The sequence below is a fragment of the Enhydra lutris genome, unplaced genomic scaffold (genome assembly GCF_002288905.1).
Source record: "Enhydra lutris kenyoni isolate GAN:26980312 unplaced genomic scaffold, ASM228890v2 scaffoldscaffold53, whole genome shotgun sequence".
NCBI lineage: Eukaryota > Metazoa > Chordata > Mammalia > Carnivora > Mustelidae > Enhydra > Enhydra lutris.
The window spans coordinates 2,291,075-2,304,947 of NW_019154137.1; the positions used below are offsets into that span (position 1 = coordinate 2,291,075).

The 13,873-nt window shown below is 45.2% G+C and overlaps 1 protein-coding gene across 2 annotated transcripts in view; it reads left to right on the forward strand.

The window, feature by feature from the left end:
* Positions 1-2,220, forward strand: part of LOC111157297 (interleukin 13 receptor subunit alpha 1) — a 53,650-nt gene extending 51,430 nt beyond the window's left edge. For both annotated transcript variants that reach the window (XM_022518605.1, XM_022518606.1), the window contains one exon: positions 1,739-2,220. In XM_022518605.1, coding sequence (XP_022374313.1) covers positions 1,739-1,831 — 93 coding nt within the window. In that variant the 3' untranslated portion in view covers positions 1,832-2,220. The remainder of the gene's footprint in view (positions 1-1,738) is intronic.
* The last annotated feature ends 11,653 nt before the right edge of the window (positions 2,221-13,873 follow it).

Below are 13,873 nucleotides of genomic sequence, written 5' to 3' on the forward strand. Positions count from 1 at the left end.
CGCCAGTCACGATCGAGAACATTTTCATCATCACCATACCCTTGCCACCACTCATCTGTTCCTATCCCCAAAGTTTTGCCTTTTCCCGAATGTCTTATGAATGGAAGCACCAAACACATAGATTTTGGAGTCTGGCTTATTTCACCCAGCACGGTGCATATAAGAGCTGTCGGTGTTGATGTGTGTATCCATGGCTCATTCCTTTCCGTTGCCAAGCAACATGCCGTGATACGGCTGCGCCACAGTTTATTTAACCATTCGCTTGTTCAAGGACAGTGGGCTTGTTTCCAGTTTGGGGCTTTTCTGAAGAAAGCTACTATAAAACTTCATGTGGGGGTCTTCGTGTAGACATAGGTTTCCATTTCCCTTGGGTGGATACTTGGGGGTGGGCCTGCTGGGTCACAAAGTCGGTGTCCGCTTCATTTTGTAAGGACCCGTGGCGGCTGTGCTAGTTTGCATTTCCACTAGCACTGCAGGAGAGCTCCAGTTACTCTGCAGTTGTGTCCGCACTTGGGACTGTCAGTATTTTTTTTTTATTTTAGCCATTCTGCTAAGAGTATGAGGGTTAACTCATTTATTTAGAATAATTTAGATATTTGAAGCAGTGTCTCTCAGCTCATCCTTGCCTGTGCTCTCCAAGACTGGGATGCTCCCGACCCGCTCAGTCCATCTCTAACTGTACAGCCCGAGGCAGCGGAATAGTCACTGTTGCTCTCGTTTCTGTTTTTCTGCTTTGCCTTGCCTTTCCTAGGCTTCTCGAACCAGAAAACATCCGAGCAGAGAAGGAGCTTGGGAAAAATCTAGTGCAGGGGTGGCACACTTTCCCTGGAAAGAACCAGAGAGTAAATATTCTTGACTTACCCAGCCCTTTGCTCTTAGGGCAACTCACCTCTGCCGTTGTAGCGTGATCGCAGCTGCAGACCACACAGAAACAAAGAGGCGTGCCAAGAAAACTTTATTTAGAAAAACAGGCGGCCTGCTGGGTCCAGCCCTTCCACCGCAGTTTGCTGACCTCCGGTTTAGTCCAGCAACTCTGTTTTACAGATGAGGGGACTGAGCTCAGTTTCCGCCCTTTTCCTTGATTTCTAAGGAAAGAAGGCAAAGGCCAGGATATTGGCTTTCACCGTTAGGAGATGCATTTACATTGAGTTCAGGATGAGCTTGCCTTTAAATGCATGATTCCCACTTCTTGCAAATGATGTCACATGAAACTGTCCATATAGGGTCTTTCAAAAGTTTTAACTGCACTAAGACTTTTTGGGACATTTTATATATTGCCATTGACCTCGATGCTGGTTGACTTTTTGAGCCTGTTAATCTGTCTGGAGCGATGGGCAAATTGGAGTGGCAAGAAAATAAAGGTAGGAACAGTTAATGTAAGAAAAGCGCGCTGCCTTTTCATTCTTCTTCAAAAGACTTCGTTTCCAGTTTTGGAGAGGTCGGCATTTCTCTCTTGAGATAGCTATCAGACATCACGTAACAATCCCATGCTCTCCCTTCTCCTTTGAATGTTAATTCCCGATTGTTTCGTTTCATGAATTGTTCAAATAGATGAAGATTCTTAGTCAAAAACAAAACAACACAAAACCACCCAAACCAAAACCGTGACAGGAAAACAAACACTCACTGGTTCCATGCACGCAAACCTAAGAATAACCCCAGCCTGCGGGGCCTCAGGGAGAGAACGTTGTTTACAAGAGTCATCCTGTGTGTGTGTGTGTGTTTTCCTTCCTTCCAGCACTGGAAGAAGTACGACATCTACGAGAAGCAAACCAGAGAAGAGACCGACTCTGTGGTACTGATAGAAAACCTGAAGAGAGCCTCTCAGTGACGGGGATAATTTATTTTAACCTTCAGCGTGACCTTGTGAAGATTCATCCCGTTCTGCATTTTGTTATCTGGGAACTCGTGAAACGGAAACTGAAACCACTGGGCCATTTGCAAACAGGCAGCTCCGAAGAGCCCCTGCCTTTCTGTTGAGTTGAGCACTGAGAAACAAAACCTGAGGGGCTCTCTGGCGACGAGAGTGAGTCCCTGTTGTTGAATTATAAAAGCAGACGGCCCTTGCGAAGGCTTCAAAGTCAGGGACAAAGCCAACGGCCATGATGGCAGTAGAGTTCATCTTACCAAGGGTTGTGACAATTTCTGAGGGATCTGTGCCTGCTTTGTATTCTCTGTGTCGAGCAATACCGACTACATTTGATTTGTTGTGTGAAATGCATTTTGGGTGCAGTTGCTGTTGCCAACCCTGAGTCACAGAGAACATCTTACAGCCGAAATTGATAAAATCTCTTTATCTGTTTGGGATCTCATGGAGGAATGTGTGTGGCTCTTAAATCTCTTAGCAGTCTGGAATCGTCAGCCCCCTGAGCAGCAGTAGTCCCTGCTTTGAGAGGCCCAGGCATGGGGCAGGGGCGACTCCTTTCCCGACACCGCAGCAGGCTCCCCTCTCCTCCCCCCACCCGTCCTCCCCGCCCGGCGGAGGGAGGGGGGCTTGCTGGGTGTGCGGTGTTCCGCCTGAGCCTCCTTCACCTCCACCGCTCAGATCAGATGTTCACTGTTCAGCCCGCATCCCTGCGCTTGGCCCCCAGCCCGGAGGCACCGCTCGGGCGGGTGACAGTCTAGCCGAGACTCCCCTGTTCTTTACTGCTCTATTTCCACTGGTCAGTTGCCAAACCTTTCGACTCCCCAGTTCCCATGCCCAGTCTCCCCCGCCGCGTTCACGACAGCCCGTCTGTCCTGTCTCGTTAGAAGTTAGAAAGCAGGATGTAAAGCTGCTCAGAACACCTAGAGGGGCAGGGAGTAATTTGCATCTCAGGTAAAGTGTGAGGAGACTAAGAAACAGTGACTGATTCTTGCATGTTTTGTAACTTCTGCGTGAGTCTGCATTTCTTGGAAGGTTTTCAAGGATTACTGTTTTCTCTCTGCATTTTCTGAGCAGAAAGGAGGTATAATCTTCACTCCGCACTTTGCTCTTGGCTTCCGAAAAGAATAGTTAGGTCTTCCCCTTTTCCCTTCCGGCCCCAACTGGTTATGAGTAGGTTTTGCTTCATATATGGATAGCATCAGAGGCTCCCACATTTGTATTCATTTTTTTTTTTTGCATACTGAGTTAGGGTTCCCTCCTCACCCAGCCCTCCATTGGATCCACTGAGATGTTCCCTCTGCTCCTCCTTCCTCCAGATTTAAAGCATAGAAGCGAGAGGCCCCCCTCATACCCCCCCCAGAGTCTCCTCATGCACACAGACTCCCAGTTCCTGGTAGGAACTTGACAGCTTGACACCTACAAGTTCTCCAGACACTCACCCACGGGCAGCACTCCGATGATGCGACTTACCCTCCCGCTCTTAGGGGACTGCGGGAGAAGGTCAGAGGTGCCTGCTTGCCATGGGTTTGGGCCAAGGTGGCCACCAGCTTGCCCTGGCTCGTCGGAGGAAATTTCGTGGCACAGGTAGACGTCAGGGGGTTGCCTCCCTGTGCCTTTTTTTTTTTTTTTTTAGGTCAGATTGAGGTGGGAGACAGGCGGAGTGGGTGTCCCACCGTGTTACAAGATTCTCTAGAAAGAACATTGGGTTTTCCTGTGTCTGAGATGCTCTCCCAGTGAAGTCTTTTATAATTCTGGAAAGCAAAACACCTACACGCCTCACCCAGGGCCATTTTTCCTGGTATCCTATTTAGATGGCAGTGAGGGAGAGGATGCTTTGGTATCATGATTCCCCAAGGGACGGCAGACGGTGACAGTCACAGCCCCAGAGTGGGGACGTTGCATTTGGTTTCCATTCCCTGCTTTGAGCTGTCAGATAGTGGAGGGAAAAGCAGGCAGTGAATTACGGGAATACCTATAGCTCTTCAATAGTCACCGAAAAGGGAATTTGAATACATCAGTGGGATTTCCATCACCTGTAGGAAGCTTGGAGGTTCCTTCGCTATGTTACGCCTAAACTATATGGATTGTGTTTCCCTCGGCCTTCCTAAGAAAACCCACCATAAGGATGGTCATTCTTACTCTTTCGTTCAGATAAGTTTTTCCTCTCTCTGGGCACTGAAGGGACATGTGAAACAATGTTAAGAATATTTTTGGTAATGCCTTCAACTAGGGATCGTTTTGTTTAACTTCTTATATGAAAGCTTGAGTGAAATAAATACTGTCTTTTTGTACGTTACCCGCATGTCTTCCTTTGGTCTTATTTTGGGGCAAAGCGTTGTAAGGAGTGGGTGGCAGCAGAATTGGAGTTAAAAGAATAAATGTTGTGGGAAAAAAAAATCCAAGACGGCTGTTTTATCTCTAGTCGTTTCTCATAAGCTCCTCCGCTGTGCTCGGTGCACCTGTGTGTTTTGATAAGAACATGCGCCGAGCTTAATATCAGCACAGCCTGTGCTGGCCATACCTGAAGGGCCGTAAGTACTTGATAAATTGTCTTTCTGATCATTCAGGGCAATACACGGTGGGGCTGCTGCGGGGCTGGGCCGAGGGGCCTGGGAGGGAGAGCCGGCTCCGCAGGGCAGGTGGCTTCGAGGGGCTTCAGCCAGTGGCGTTCGCCTGCGGGACGGCCAAGTGTGTCATTGCCAAAGAGGAGAAGTGGAGGGCCAGATCTGCCAGCTGCTGCGGGTCTCCATCCTGACATACCTGGTGGTTTGGCTGTTCCTGGTGAAGAAGGGTTACCCAGCCAGCAGCCCCCTCCCGGCAGAGCAGTGTGTCACCAGAGTCATGGGTGTGACCTTCATCAGCACCACCTTAGAGCTCAGGGAGCGGCGCTGGTCTGTTGTCCACGATGTCATCCCACCCTGGGGAGAGAATATCTATCGTCACCAACATGATTGTGACCCTCCACCCCACCAACCAGTGGCAGGAAACCTATGGGAAAGGAAAAAGAAATACAAGTATACACTTGTGTGCACGTAGACACACACACAGAGGCACATTCCTTTTTTTTTTTTTTTAAGATTATTTATTTATTTATTTATTTGAGATTGAGAGCAGATCGAGTAGAGGGAACACGAGTGAGGGGGAGGGGCAGAAGGAGAGGGAAAAGCAGACTCCCTGAGCAGGCTCCCCGCTGAGCTGGGAGCCCGATGTAGGGCTCGATCCCAGGACCCCAGAATCATGACCCAAGCCGAAGGCAGACGCCCAACCAATTGAGCCACCCAGGTGCCCCCCCACAGGGACATTCTTAAGGAAAGCATCCTGGTGTACACGATGGGGCACCCACCCCCAACAGTTAGAATTAGTTTAAGCCTAATAATCAGTTTTCAGTAGCTGTCCTCTTAAGGGATGGTGATATGGTCTCTTATTTTCTGCAACTATAGCAAAATGGTTTCAATGTCATGGAGGGGTTTTTTTTTTTAATCATTCGTGTTAAAAAGAAAACACGGGCCCAGCATGGTGTCACTTACCAGAGTCAGTAAGGCAAGACTTAATACTTAACTGCAGTTTCAGCCTTTAACCTCTAATCAGTCAACCTGGAATTTCCTGTTCAGCACCAGGAATTTTACTGATAGACCCTTTCCGTTCCCTTTAGGAGGGTGACCTTGCTTAAAACAATGGGTTCCTTGCTAATAATTTCCTTTTTTCCACTCCCTCTCTATCTTTGTTACTAATTTTTTTTGAGAGGAAAGGTGGGGGAGGGGTGGAAGGAGAGAGAGAGAATCTTAAGTAGGCACCACACCCAGCATGGACCCCGATGTGGGGCTCGATCTCAGGACCCTGAGATCATGACCTGCGCAGAAATCAGGAGTCAGACACTTAACTGAGCCACCCAGGTGCCCCTCACTCTTCACCTTTAAAAGCCTTTTATTTTCTGTGGTTCTTTTGAACTCCTCTCTACTTGCTAGATGGGGATGCTGCTGGATTCATGAGTCAAATAATAAAGCCAATTAGATCTTTCAAATTTACTTGATTGAGTTTTTGTTATTTAACAGTGTTAAGCTCTAGGAGTGGGTCTTTAGCCAGACCACATTTATTAATTACCTAATCCCAACCCTACAGGGTGGTGGGTAGAGGCTTCTGATCTCAGTGAGCTTATTTCTGTAACTATCTAGAATGATCCAAGAAGATTCTGGAACTCTGTCTCCAGGTAAGTATAGTTGTGTTTTTAATAAGAAAGCTTTGCTGCTTAATACATCAATATACTGAGTATTATGACAGAAGATATTTGAGGACAGACACTTGAGGTTGCATATCTATATGAGATCTGTGGAAAACACATTTTTGTAATCATAAACATGTTCACCTTGTCTGGGGGAGAGGAGCCGGAATGATTGAAGTACATTTGATTTCTAGAGTAATTTACCATTTTGTCATTTCCATGAAGTCCTGCTCATTTACAAGCTCATATGGGAAACACATTATGCCTTCAGAGTATTAGTAGTTTCAGAAGAAAGCAAGGAAACAAAATTTATTTCATTGATTCCTCTTTTAAACTCATGATTAGATCAAGCAATAACTTTCTTGTAAATACTGTAGCTGAATCTTGGCACACTTTTACTTTAAGCGAGGGAGGAGTTTTATTGGCATTGAGATGCACTGGATATTTTTCTCATCGATTCACAAGATGATTTCTTCCTGAAGGTTCTTTGGCCTTTGACCATCTTTCCTAATCGTCACACTATTAGTTTACTATTAGCAACAGGAAAATATTTCACTGCTAGTTCTCAACATTTATTAGATGTAAACATTATATAAAAAGAGAAAGGGCTATTGAGTGGCTACCAGGTGCCAAATTCAATGTATCATTTCACTCAATTCCCACGTGACTCCCATGAGCTAGGTGGCATTGTTACCTTCATTTTATAGATGAAGAAACTGACATGAAATGATTGAGTTAGGGGCATCCAGGTGGCTGAGTCAGGTAAGTGTCTGACTTCCACTCGGGCCATGCTCTCGGAGTCCTGGGAATGAGCCCCGTGTAGGGCTCTGCCCTCAGCGGGGAGTCTGCTTCTCCCTCGGCCCGTCCCCCTGCTTGTGCACTGTCCTTCCCTCTCAAACAAATAAAATCTTTTTTTAAAAAACAAAATGATTGAGTTGTGTGTGCAAGAGCACCCAGCTAGTAAATGACTGAGACAGAATTGGAAACCGAGTCAGCCTGACATTAGAGCCTTTATTAGAAGGTCAGTAATGTATTTACTTGTCCTAAGAAGAAAGCTGCCTAAAGAAGAAATATTTTCTTTCACATTGTTGCTAAATTGCTTACCAAATGGAAGCTATTTGAGAACTTAAGCCATTTAAGTGAGCTTTTTACAGCATCTTCAGATTCATTTGTGCATTTTATTATATATGTGCTTTGCACAGGGCAAAGTGACCTCGGTTAGAGTAGGAGTTCCAGATGACCTCTAGCAGGGGTTTCTTCCTGTTTACATCCGCTTCCCTACCTATAAGATGAAGATGTTAGACTTTGCTATTTTCCCTCCCGTCCAAAGTTTACAACAGTGGCCATAAGTTGTGGAACTCATTCAGAAGTGGGGATCCTTGCTTCAAACATGAACAATGCCATGGGCAGGTCCCTTCCTCTCTCTGGGCATTAGTGTTCTCATCTGCAAAATGAGGAGATTGGACCAGATTAGCTCTATTCTGTCATCCAACAAAAACTGAGATAATGACTTGTTTTGCCTATCAAGAAATATTCTTGATAAAGAATATGTTTTTAAAAACTTACAGTTTACATCATTCTTTTTTTTAAAGATTTTATTTTATTTATTTGACAGAGAGATCACAAGTAGGCAGAGAGGCAGGCAGAGAGAGAGAGAGGGAAGCAGGCTCCCTGCTTAGCAGAGAGCCCGATACGGGACTCGATCCTAGGACCCCGGGACCATGACCTGAGCCAAAGGCAGAGGCTTAACCCACTGAGCCACCCAGGTGCCCCAAATAAATAAAATCTTAAAAAAAAAAAAGAAAATGCATTTACAGTCACCTACTGTTGCTACAGGAAGTAGCTAGCTATGAGCCGTAACTGCCAAAAATAACAGGAGTGGGTCCTTTAATACAACAGTAAGAACAGAGGAATCGATACGTTGGATGAGCCCTGTGGTCCATCCAAATCAGAATTTTCACCAGGACCCAGCCATGATTGTGCCTAACAACTATTTCTTACCATGTTCTGCAAATCATAGGCCATTTTGCCTAGAAACACAAAAATGGATTTTTGTATATATATCATGACATTCAATATATTACCTAAAATAGAGTCCCTTTGAATTCAGTAAACAATGAGCACCTGGCTGGCTTAGTCATTAAGTGTCTGCCTTCAGCTCAGATCATGATCCCTGGGTCCTGGGATCGAGCCCCACATCGGGCTCCCTGCTCAGGGAAAGCCTGCTCTTCCACTCCCCCTGCTAGTGTTCCTGCTCTTGCTATCTCTCTGTCAAATAAATAAAATCTTAAAAAAAAAAAAAAAAAAAAAAAAAACTGTGGTCCCCTGCCCCACCACTCCTGACCCCCTGATTCCTGCTCCCAGAAAAGACGCCCTCACGCTATGCCTGGAACCTTATGAAAACGTTGTTACATGACAAAAGAGACTTTGCAGATGTGATCAAGATTATAGATCTTAAAATGGGGAAATTATCCTGAATTATCAGGGTAGGCCTAATCTCATCACTTGAGCTCTTAAAAGCAGAGAAATTTCTCTAGCTGGAAATGGGAGAGAAGGACAGAGTCAAAGCACAAAAAGGCCTCAAAGTGTCATTGCAGGCTTGAGAGTGGAAAAGGCCATTAGAAAGTGCTGGAAGGAACTGGATCCTGCCAACAACGTGAATGAGCCTGGCAGCTGGATCCCCCCCTAGCATCTCCACATAGGAGCTCAGGCTGGCCACCTACATGATTTCAGCTTTAATAAGAGACCCCAAGCAGAAAATGTAATCATACTCTGTTGGACTTCTGACTTACAGAAGTATGAGATAATAATTTGTGTTGTTTTAAACTGCTTTTAACATTTTTAGCTAGTTCTTTTTGTATATAACTCTTTTAACACCTAATGTTTCTTATTTTTATTTAGGTTTAGAAATGACCTATTTCTGAATTTCTACAATGGAAGATGAGGAACTACCTTCCTTATATGTCCCAACACACACACACACACACACACACACACACACACACATCCACTCACACTTATACAAATACAAAAAATTGGGGGTAAAATATTCAATATTTGCAATATTTGTATAATCGTTGTGCTCAGTTGATCCATGTATGGTACCGTTAAATTGTATTTCCTTTATCTTATCTTCCCCAAATTGTCTCTTTTTTCTGGTTTGATTTGTTCTTCTGTGTACCTGTCATGAGTTCAGCCCCAAACTTGCTGACAGAACCACAAAACTCCATTTGGCATGGTCGCCCATCACGTGTAATCAATGAGTTCCATTTCTTTTTCTTGGAGACAACCCTCGTGGAGTTGGCTGGCTTCCTGATCCATTCTGGAATGTTTGCCCTCTGGGCCTGCCACCCAGCTGTCATCTGGGGAGCGCCCATTGCTCCTCTTCTTGGTTCAACTCTGCTTTCCACATTTCAGGTGGTCCCCTTTCTTGTGTTACGCCCTGGTTTTGCCGGACTACATCCTGTGCTAACTTCCTTAGAAAGATTGCAAGGGAGGTAATTTTTTTAAAAAGATTTTATTTATTTATTTAAGAAAGAGAGAATGCACACGAGCTAGGGGAGGGGCAGAGAAGCAGACTCCATGCAGAGCAGGGAGCCTGATGTGGGACATGGGATCATGACAGGAGCAGAAGGCAGATGCTTAACTGATTGGATCGCCCAGGTGCCCATGAGGGAGGTAATTTTTTAATAAAACCCTTCTGTATCTGAATATATCTTCACATATGATTAAAATTAACCCTAGGTGAAGAATTCGAATTAGAAACAATTTCCCTTCAGAATTTTGAAAACTATATTCCACTATGTTCTTGCTTCTAGTGTTGCTTTTTTTTTTTTTTTAATTTATGTGACAGAGGTCACAAGTAGGCAGAGAGGCAGGCAGAGAGAGAGAGAGGAGGAAGCAGGCTCCCCGCTAAGCAGAGAGCCCGACGTGGGGCTCGATCCCAGAACTCTGGGATCATGACCTGAGCCAAAGGCAGAGGCTTTAACCCACTGAGCCACCCAGGTGCCCCATCTAGTGTTGCTTTTGAAAAGTCTGATTCCTTTATTGATTTCCAATTTTCTGGGTGTAACTCTTCTCTCTCTGCAAGCTTCAAAGTTTTCTTTTGGTCTCTAGTGTTTTAAAATTTCACAATGAGACGTCTTCTTGTGCATATCATTGGCTCAGTGGGTTAAAGCCTCATTTTTTAAAAAGATTTTAAGTAATCTCTGTACCCAGTGTGGGGCTCAAACTTACAACCTTGGGATCAAGAGTTGTGTGCTCCACCAACTGAGCCAGCCAGGCGCCCCTCCTTTTCCGTTCTGTGAAAATGAGAATGGTGGTGTCAGCAATGCACCTTGCTTTCACGATATCATGTTACACTATTTACCTTCATTTTATTGAACTGGTAGTGGCATGACATTGCACTGTTTTGAGAAAAAGACTTCTATATTCAAATTTTAGGAAGTTAGGATCTTAATTCTTTTTATGCTTCTAAAAACACTTAAAATCAAAAGTTTTTTGAAGATTTATTTATTTGAGACAGAGAGAAAGAGGGAGGGGAGAGAAACAGAGGGAAAGGAGCCTCAAGCAGACTCCCCACTGAGCGCTGAGCCCCTTGTGGGGCTCCATCTCACAGCCCTGAGATCATGACCTGAGCCAAAATCAAGAGTGGGCCGGTTCACTGACTGAGCCACCCAGGTGCCCCAAATCAAAAGTAGTTTTTCTTTCTCTCTTCCATTCTCTCTTTCTCTCTCTCTGTCTCCCTCCTGCCCTCCCTCCCTTTCCTTCCTTCCCCTGGGTCGACGAAAACTAGAGAAATAATGCTAGGCAGGGCTCCTTAGCAGTACAATAGGCTGTTTGGAGCCCAAGCTAACCATTTTCTCAGGATGGGAGTGCCATGTAGACGTCTACTGTGCGAGGATTAATGTGCACCCTGTCATGCAGTCCAGAATAGGGCTGGCCAGTCCCTGGGGCCACCGAGGAGGCCATGAGGCAGTGGACAAGCCTCAGCCCGAAGAGGAGGCATGGGTTAGCTGTGAGCCTCACACCCAGGAGCTGCCTTGCCTGCACACAGGGGCCCCACGGAGACTAGAACTAGAATCGCCGAGGAAGAAGGCACCTAAGCCAGGAAGAGCCTAAGCTTGCCTTCTGTAGCGACGCGATCATTTCCTTTCGACCAGGAGTGATGTGAAAACTATACGGCGTGGGCACCCACCCTTCAGCTCTGATGCCAGCTGTAATTTCTTGGTAGTCGGGTTAGTATGTATACCTCCCGGACTCCACAGACAATGTGTTGAGCACCTACCACGTGCCTGCTGCTCGAGTCACTTCCTTTCTCTTAGCTTGTGTTTTCTCACCTGGGGAAAAAAGCAGTAAGCGATCTGCAGGGGGCCTTCCAGGTCTAAGATTCGCAGTTAAGAAAATGGCAGTTGGGGGTCGTTTTCCAAAAAGTAATGGGAGCAGACAGAGAAAAAGAGCAGCTGACCTAAGACTTGTAGTTTGGAAAGTGCGGACAAAACCAGAAGATGATTCGATGACTTATGGTTTGTCTTGAGAGTTGGACTAAGAGTAAATTCCAAATGTCTCATCTCCATGCTGTCTCCAGAAGTGCTGGAGTGGAGACAAGGGCAGCTCTCCCCAAGACGTGAGTCTGCTTTATAGCTCGGATGTTCAAGCTGCGTACCCCCAGCCCCTGCCAACGTGTGTAGACAAGATACCTTCCCCCTTCCAAGTCCCACTCCTTTCAGCTTTCTCTCTCCAGCTGTTGCCAGCCCCCGTGCTGTCTTTTGGTGGCTGGCAGTGGCTTGTCCAGTCTGGCATGGGGCCATGTTCTAGGCCTTTCCTACCTTCCTCTCTTTTCAGAATCACCCCACCTCATTTCTGCTCCCCTTGGGCCTCTGCCCCCTGCTGCAGATGTTTGACCTGCTGCTCATCCTTTCTAATGTGGTCAAGGAAGGACAGACAGCGTGTTTGTGGGCTCCTCTTCCTGGGTGAGACTCATCATCGAGAAGCCTCCCCAAAATCGTGCTACCACTTTCGTGGATTTAAAAAAAATCTGTTATTATGGAAAAGTTCAAACATAAACAAGAGTGGAGAGACTGTTACACTGAATGACTGTCCTCCAGCTTCAACGGTGATCAACACGGTGGTTCTCACTTCGTCTATACCTCCACTCATTCTCCGCCCGACACGCAACGAGTTATTTTGGAGTAAATCCCAGACATCGTATCATTTCATCTGTAAATATTTCAGTACACATCTCTAAAAACTAAAGACCCTTTTTAAAAAAATATTTTATTTATTTGACACAGAGAGAGATCACAAGTAGGCAGAGAGGCAGGCAGAGAGAGAGGGGGAAGCAGGCTCCCCGCCGAGCAGAGAGCCCGATGCAGGGCTCGATCCCAGGACCCTGAGAGCATGACCTGAGCCGAAGGCAGAGGTTTAACCCACTGAGCCACCCAGGCGCCCCAAGACCCTTTTTATTAAAAAAAAAAAAAAAGACTTCAGGGATGCCTGGGTGGCTCAGTCAGTTAAGCCTCTGCCTTCGGTTCTGGTCATGATCCCAGGGTCTTGGGATCAAGCCTCGCATTGGGCTCCCTGCTCTGCCGGAAGCCTGCTTCTCTCTCTCCCACTGCCCCCGCTTGTGTTCCCTCTCTCACTGTGTGTCTCTCTCTGTCAAATAAATAAATAAAATATTTTTTAAAAATTAATTGATGAAAAAACAACTACAATAAGGAAAATATTCGTTATTAAAGCTAATTTAAGATTATGGATTTAATGAAAATAGACATGTCTTTAGAGTTATCAGGATTAAATATACAACTTCAATTCTTCCTGTGTTTACTGAAAATCACATAAGTTCATGCTATCTCTGTTGCAAATTTGTCAGAAAAAAAATTAAAATAATGATTGACTGGGGCGCCTGGGTGGCTCAGTGGGTTAAAGCCTCTGCCTTCCGCTCAAGTCATGATCCTAGAGTCCTGGATCGAGCCTCGCATCCGGATCTCTGCTCTGTGGGGGGCCTGCTTCCTCCTTTCTCTCTGCCTGCCTCTCTGCCTACTTGTGATCTCTGTCAAATAAATAAATAAAATCTTTTAAAAAAATAATGATTGACTTTATCTAGTGTCTCCCAAAGTGTTGCGGGTAGTCTAAACATAATTGTTAAGAACGAGTAAATCAAATAGATATAAATAAGATTACAAGGTTTATGGGCAAACTTTTAAATAGCTTCTGAAATGTAACCAGTCACTTTAAAGTTTTGCTAAGTTAAACGATGAGTAAAGTGACCATCGTGGGTTATCTAGATCACTTCCAAAAAGGTAAGATAAGAAAACAGGAAGTATGGAAACTCAATCAAGAAATTAACTGGAATCCCATTATCATACTTTATAAAAAATTTAACAAAAATTGCTTAATATTATCAAGTATCCAATCACTGTTTACACTTTCCCAACTGTCTCACATTTTTTTTTCTTAGAGTTTGCTTTGATCAGGATCTAGCAAGGCTCATGGTGGATTTTTGAATACCAGTGCCTTGTTATATATAGGGGCAAGGATTTAGAAATAATCGTTTGACCCTCAAAACCTTACTGCATTGGCATCTAGTAATGAATATGGCCCCGTCACCACAAAGTAGCTCCCCCACCCCCGCCACCTTCCAGATTGCTGTGACTGCACATCTGTGTCACTCTGTATTCCACTGGGCTCTGGAAATTCTTTTTTTGTTTGTTTGTTGTTTTTTTTAAAATTTTTTTATAAACATATATTTTTATCCCCAGGGGTACAGGTCTGTGAATCACCAGGTT